The 6,006-nt window shown below is 40.5% G+C and overlaps 2 protein-coding genes across 2 annotated transcripts; both read right to left on the reverse strand.

Moving 5' to 3' along the window:
- Positions 1–427: 427 nt before the first annotated feature.
- Positions 428–2,872, reverse strand: atp5pd (ATP synthase peripheral stalk subunit d). Its single transcript, XM_084685120.1, has 6 exons — positions 2,733–2,872; positions 2,043–2,173; positions 1,777–1,873; positions 971–1,042; positions 781–843; positions 428–605 (listed from the first exon to the last, which is right to left on the reverse strand). The coding sequence occupies exons 2-6, from the start codon at positions 2,171–2,173 to the stop codon at positions 474–476; spliced, it is 495 nt and encodes a 164-aa protein (XP_084541246.1). The 5' UTR covers positions 2,733–2,872; the 3' UTR covers positions 428–473.
- A 765-nt stretch (positions 2,873–3,637) lies between these two features.
- msx1b (muscle segment homeobox 1b) lies at positions 3,638–5,747 on the reverse strand. The gene is given in 3 exon segments (XM_084685359.1): positions 3,638–4,991; positions 5,329–5,729; positions 5,731–5,747. Coding segments are annotated over 3 exon segments (831 nt in total). The 5' UTR covers positions 5,745–5,747; the 3' UTR covers positions 3,638–4,575.
- Between the last annotated feature and the right edge of the window lie 259 nt (positions 5,748–6,006).

Here is a 6,006-nt window from a genome sequence, read left to right on the forward strand (position 1 = left end):
TTTTGAATAAGATACTCTGATTATTTGGGGATGGCCTTGGAAACCTTTGGCAAATACCAGATAAAGGGAAAATTATTACACCCCCCCCCTATTCCATTAATGTAACATAGGTGGACACATTACTGTAGTGCTTAAGTGACTCATTCCATTATTTCAAGTTACATCAAATATAATTATTACTCTACTATATTTAAAATAGTTCTGATAAAGCAAAAATATTCATATTGTCTATCCCTTTATAAACACAGTTGTGGAGAAATGTATTGACTTCTCCGTTCATGGAGCAACGAGGTACAGTCTAAAATGAGCTTACACTGCCACCTAGTGGCAAATAAATAATTCTGCATCAATGCTGCAAGTCTGGAAAAAAATAAAACTACATGAACATATTACACAGAATCCCAAACAAAATGCAGATCCACAAGAGTTTTCGGTAAAATATGGGGTGTTTATTGAATTAGTTTTTGGTGAGATTACAGGTCGGTGATGGGCTTGTGTGGCCAATAGGGATTCTTGACCTTGTCCAGTTTGGTCTCTGGGAAGGTATCGTTGAGATCATCAATGGTCATCTGGTCGAAGGGGATCATGTTCCTGAACTTCTCCAACTGTAAAAATGAATAAAAATAAAATAAAAAAGGAGAGACAGAGAGAGAGAGAGAGATGGGAGGAGTATAAGAGAGAGAAATGCGCGATCAGGGATGAACGGAGAGAGTACTTGATAAGTGTGTGAGAGTTTGTGTGTAAATTAGTGAATTCTGTTAACACTTTTTAGACAATCACCTCCTTTTCATACTGAGTGATGCGAGCCTTGGATGCCTCAATGTAGGCCGCGGCCGCTTTGTCCTGTGGGGAAAAGGTTAAAGGTCACCACAAAAGACCACGATCCAGACAACCAAAACACTTAACTAAGACCTGGGTTGATAAAAAAAAAATATATATATATAATAATCTCGAGATTTTAAACACTCACCGCTACTGCCTCCTGTGCATCAATGGCACTGGTCTGTGTGTCAACAGGCACAGGTATCTGCAAAGCACTGAACTGTAGGGATGGAGAAGAGAAGGGATGATGTAGGGATGCAAATTAACCAATTAAATCAGAAGAACCAATCCAGCAGTAGAAGAGAGATCAAGAAGGTGGCTTGACTTGTATCTTTGCTGATTGAAAACTTGGACCAACAGGCTACCCTGACTTGGTGGTGAAGCAGGAACTCATGTGTTCCGACAATGTTATAGTAAGCGACCCCATTATCGTCCATTCAAACTCGCCAACGTTCCAGACCCCATTATCGTCCACAACAGTTTCTTCCATTAATTTCTTAAAGAAGATATGCAGCAGCAACGAAAGAAAGCAACTCATCAATATGTACACATCTTATATTGCTGCCCACAAAATTACAGCTTCTTATTTTGAGATTTGAGTATGTAAATACACTCTCAAACCGTATGTGTAGCATCTGCCATCTGCAAACTTGACATTTGTTCATTGAAAGTGGTTGGGTGGACGATAATGGGACCCCCTGGCTAACTGCTAAAATCAGGAAAATACAATTTCTAGGCATATCCTTATGGGATTTTAAAACTGGAATGTTATAATATAGGTGTGTATCTATACATAAAAGTACAATTCTGTGACATAACATTTTTAATTTGTATTATATTGACATTTTGGTAAAATTTCTAGCGAGCGTCGAGAGCAAGGTGGACAATAATGGGACCCCTGCTAACTGCTGTGGAAGCCAGATATTTGTCAGGTGAGTTTTTGTTCGGCCTTACCTTCTTCTCAAACTCGTCTACCATGCCAGGCCTAGCTACAGCTGTCTTGTAGTAGGCCCAGTCAATTTCCACGGGCTTCTCTGGCAGGCCAGCGAGCCTGTTAAGCGAGTGAGGGAGAATAAGTCAACAAGGCGCTACTGACGGACAGAAAAACCTTTTTGGTGTGTGTTTGTGGGGGTAGAGTCTGCGCCTCCGAGTGAGGGACTGAGAGACCAAACAATGGATGAGGAAATAACTGGTGAGTGGGGTAAAGCTTGGCTACTGACTTGGCAGAGATTGCATCGCTGCGGGTCTTCAGGGCGTTGAACATGCTCCTCTGGTTGGGGGGTACGCGCTCGGCGAACGCCACCCAGTCAATGGCTTTCAGGGCCGCGCGGCGAATAGATGTCCTCACCATCTGCGGGGTACATAGGCAGAGAAGAGTCTTAAGTGAATTGGAATTCAGTCCGCTGACTGACAGTATAAGCTCATGAATTGCCAGTACTGTCAACCAGTGTAACAATGTGACAGGTAGTCTTAAAAGGCTATTTACGGAGCTAGCCATGTTTAATACAGTAGGTCATTTGCCAGTGTTTGGGTTAAGTAGGTTACGTAAGTATCTGCTATTACTCGGTAGTGACTCGCAATTTAAACAACTATTTCTAGCGAGTTCAAATCAAGCCCTCCGGAAACGTTTAATGTAGGAACTCGCACAACATGTTATTTTTTAATTGTTGAATTCAGCAAAGCTGGCTAGCATGTCACAAAACGTGACGGGCCGATTCATTTAAACGTAGCTTGAAAGCCAAGGTCAGAATGTTCTCTGTCGCGACTAATGCAAGTTAGGAAATTGAACGTGCTTGGTCATATACGATGCACGCATCAAAACACGAAAGTTGTAAACGTCTCTTTGAATGTCAGAATAACATTTAAATACAATGTATACTAGTACAGAAGCTAGCGGGCTTACAACTCACCTTAGCAGCGAAATGTCCGAGATGTCCACGCTCACTGCGCAAGTGTGGAAGTCGACTTATTTGTTATAAGATTCCTCAGCTTTATCATAATGCTGCCCTCTATCGTACTGGAAGATAATCGCAAGCAATTTTGGACTCTGCAGATACGTTTCGCAACTGGTACCCAAGTCAGGAAATGTTAAGCTCAGTCCTCAAATAAGCCCCCAAACCGTCATATTTTAATGTCATATTAAATAAGACCTTCAGATACATGTGTTTTATCACGTGACCATTTATTAAAGAACAGAATCTGGGACAATTTTCCTGTAGCTAATAGTTGAGAACATTTATTTAGCCTTTATTAATCAATGTATTATTAAATATAATTATTAACAAAAACGTTTACAACATGAACTGATCCGAGTCCATGGTTCCAAAGTCCATGGTTACAAAATCAACAGCCAAGCGTTGAAGCTTTGAAACAAGTCGTTTTGCTTAATGGCAACTGTTGTCCTAACGAATCACGTCAGTGTCTGGTAAAAATAGCCTAATCATTATTTGACTGCCTTTAATTTCTTCTGGAAAATAAATTAACCACTTCAAGTGGCCCATACAATGGAGATTATTCAGCTCTGCCGTAAATTGTTAATTAATAGGATTTAAATTTGAGCAAGTAATTCCGTTATCATGGACGGAAATGGTGACCCACACACAATGTGTTCGTAAATTATCCTTATTTTTTGTCAAATTAAATACGCCTGCACGAAAATAAATTAGTGGTAGCCTATATTTTTAAGTAAATATTTTCAAGCACATTTTTGTTTCGAAATACAAATCAGGAGTAAACTACAATTTCAAAAAGTGCCCGTTTCAGATACAATTGTTGCGCTGCAATTAACTAAGACCCAATCATTTCAACACGGAAAAAAACATTGTTTATTTACTGGTTTCAGTTTATACAAGTTAAACTGAATAATTAAAATGGGACCATGTATGTACACAGTACAGATACAAAGATATTTAATAAATACCGAGAATTCTGCATAGTTTCCTGGCAATGTTGCCGGAAAAGTAAAAACTAAACATTTTAATTACAAGAATACAGCACATTTCTGGAAAGTTAAAAGTTATTTCATACATCTCTCTTATCGAAATTGGTCTCTAAGGCAACAGTGTAATCGTTGAAACGGCCCAACCATATGGGAATATATTCAATTTCCTAAAAGACACTTAGGAATTGCAAATAGACACACTCAGCTATAGGCCTACTGGTCGTTTGCAATTGAACAGCAACGGTGAAAACACAGTCAACAGATAAACATCAACAGTGAGCAAAAAAATTGTGTTGCAAGGCACTTTTATAACTGCAAAGCCTTTAAGTACTTTTTTGTTGCTTCACGCACTCATTACGCAAGGAAATTACGCACGGTGATGCTGAACCTTAGTTAGGGATATATGATCATTTTAAAAACAGGTTATCAAATATAAAGATGATACATAGATGTTTGTTTAAGGCAAGTGGTTTAAGGCTTATAGTGCCAGCGTGTGCATAATCGATGAGAATTTATAAAATGAGACACCCATGTATGCAAATTTCTCAAATGTTCTTATAAACTATTATAAACAAACGTGGCAAATATTAAAAGAATATAATTTTGGTCTATTAAAAAATCGATTATGGCATTGGCTCACATTTATCTTGGCAGGCCTCTACTGGCCCAAAAAATATTTCAATTATTATCTATTGAAAGGGATACAAAAATGGGTTATTCATACCATTTGAAAAAAATAGATTCATATTTAAAGTAAGTGTAGTTGTAACCATAATATCTAAGATATTAGAAACAATCTCAGAATAAGTATTCTAAGACAAATAGTACATTCCGTAAGTAACTGGTCCATTGAAAAGTCCTGGGACCGGTAATGTGGGCCTCGGAAAGCCGTTGGAAGGTCCGTAGAGAGACGGGGACCCCATGTGTGCGCCCAAAGGAAATGGGAGAGCGAAAGCAGGTAAGATGGGTTTCGATGCGAGTTTGTACTTCTCCAACTCGGCCTCCTGGAGTCTTTTGGCTTTGGCTCTCCTGTTTTGGAACCAGATTTTGACCTGTGTCTCTGTCAGATTGAGGGAGTTGGAGAACTCGGCTCTCTCCGCGATGGACAGGTATTGCTTCTGTCGGAACTTCCTCTCCAGCGCCAGTAACTGAGAGGTAGTGAAGGGCGTTCGAGGTTTTCTGTTGTTTTTATGCTTTCTTAAAGTACATGGAGGTGGGCTCGAGCTTCCTGAGATAAGACACAAGTTGGGAAAAAATGTTAGGAAATATCAGTTTGTCCATTCATATTCTGCGACGTTTCCCCACAAATTTGTATTTAACTTTTTTCAAAGAAAGAGTCCATATGTACAGAGAATATTAAGAAAGGTAAATATTTAAATGCCTATGAGCCTACAGCCCAAACATGATAAGCTAATCATATGATATGTTCAGCCAATAATAATACTGCTTACATATGAAAATACCAGCAATAACAAAAACAAGAGTAGTGTTATAGGCACAACGTAATGATCAGTGTCCACAACTTTCTTGCGACAACAACCTACGGTTTTAAAGGAACAACTTACGAGGAGGAGTTGAGAAAGAGGACGTCTGGAACCAAGTGCTCTGGTCTTTCTCACAAAACTCGGGACTGTCGTCACTAGGGCTCTCTGGGGCGTTTAGAGAGCTCTCTGCTGAAACTTTCCTGTCCGCGTAAAAAGTCCTGGGTGAAAACTGTCCGCCTTGCGCTGCAACGGGCTTCGGTTGGACCAGATGCGACTCCGACGAGGAATAGACAGTCCGGCAGGTCGTTTTCTTCGAAATCAACGATTCGACACTAAACGGTAGACTGCTCGTCTTAATTTTGTATCCTTTGTCGGTCGTCATATCTTTGGGTTGAAGTTCCTCGCTCTCTGTATCCGACTCTTCCTTTGGATGCTGTTTAATCTCGTGGGACGGAGACCCCAGTGTCGGATTCATCATGCAGTGGTAAAGGGGCCATACACCTCCGTATGACCAGCTTGAGAAATCGCGTGCTATGGAGTAGTGTCCGATGTGTCCTCTCGCTGTCAGAAAAGTGCCCAGTAGCGAAGTGCACGAGATCGGGTCGTCTATAAAAAGGCAGTAAAGTGTTCCCCTTCTCAGGGCCGGCCAATCAGCTCGTCAAGTCGCCCTCATGACGTCCCTGGCTCTCGTTTCGATTGGCCCTCTGCCTTCTGAGAGACATCAAGAGGCCCCTTGAAAGAAAACGAGAAGTTAATCGT

Source organism: Hypomesus nipponensis, chromosome 21, assembly GCF_054491055.1.
Source record: "Hypomesus nipponensis isolate SF chromosome 21, ASM5449105v1, whole genome shotgun sequence".
NCBI classification, from domain to species: Eukaryota; Metazoa; Chordata; class Actinopteri; order Osmeriformes; family Osmeridae; genus Hypomesus; species Hypomesus nipponensis.

What these genes read in the sequence shown, in the direction of transcription:
- atp5pd (XM_084685120.1), bottom strand. Translation starts at nt 2,173, where the DNA reads ATGGTGAGGACATCTATTCGCCGCGCGGCCCTGAAAGCCATTGACTGG. An exon ending in TAGACGAGTTTGAGAAGAAG is followed by an intron (nt 1,043 to 1,776) that starts GTAAGGCCGAAC and finishes CCATCCCTACAG; the next exon opens with TTCAGTGCTTTGCAGATACC. An exon ending in TCACTCAGTATGAAAAGGAG is followed by an intron (nt 606 to 780) that starts GTGATTGTCTAA and finishes TCATTTTTACAG; the next exon opens with TTGGAGAAGTTCAGGAACAT.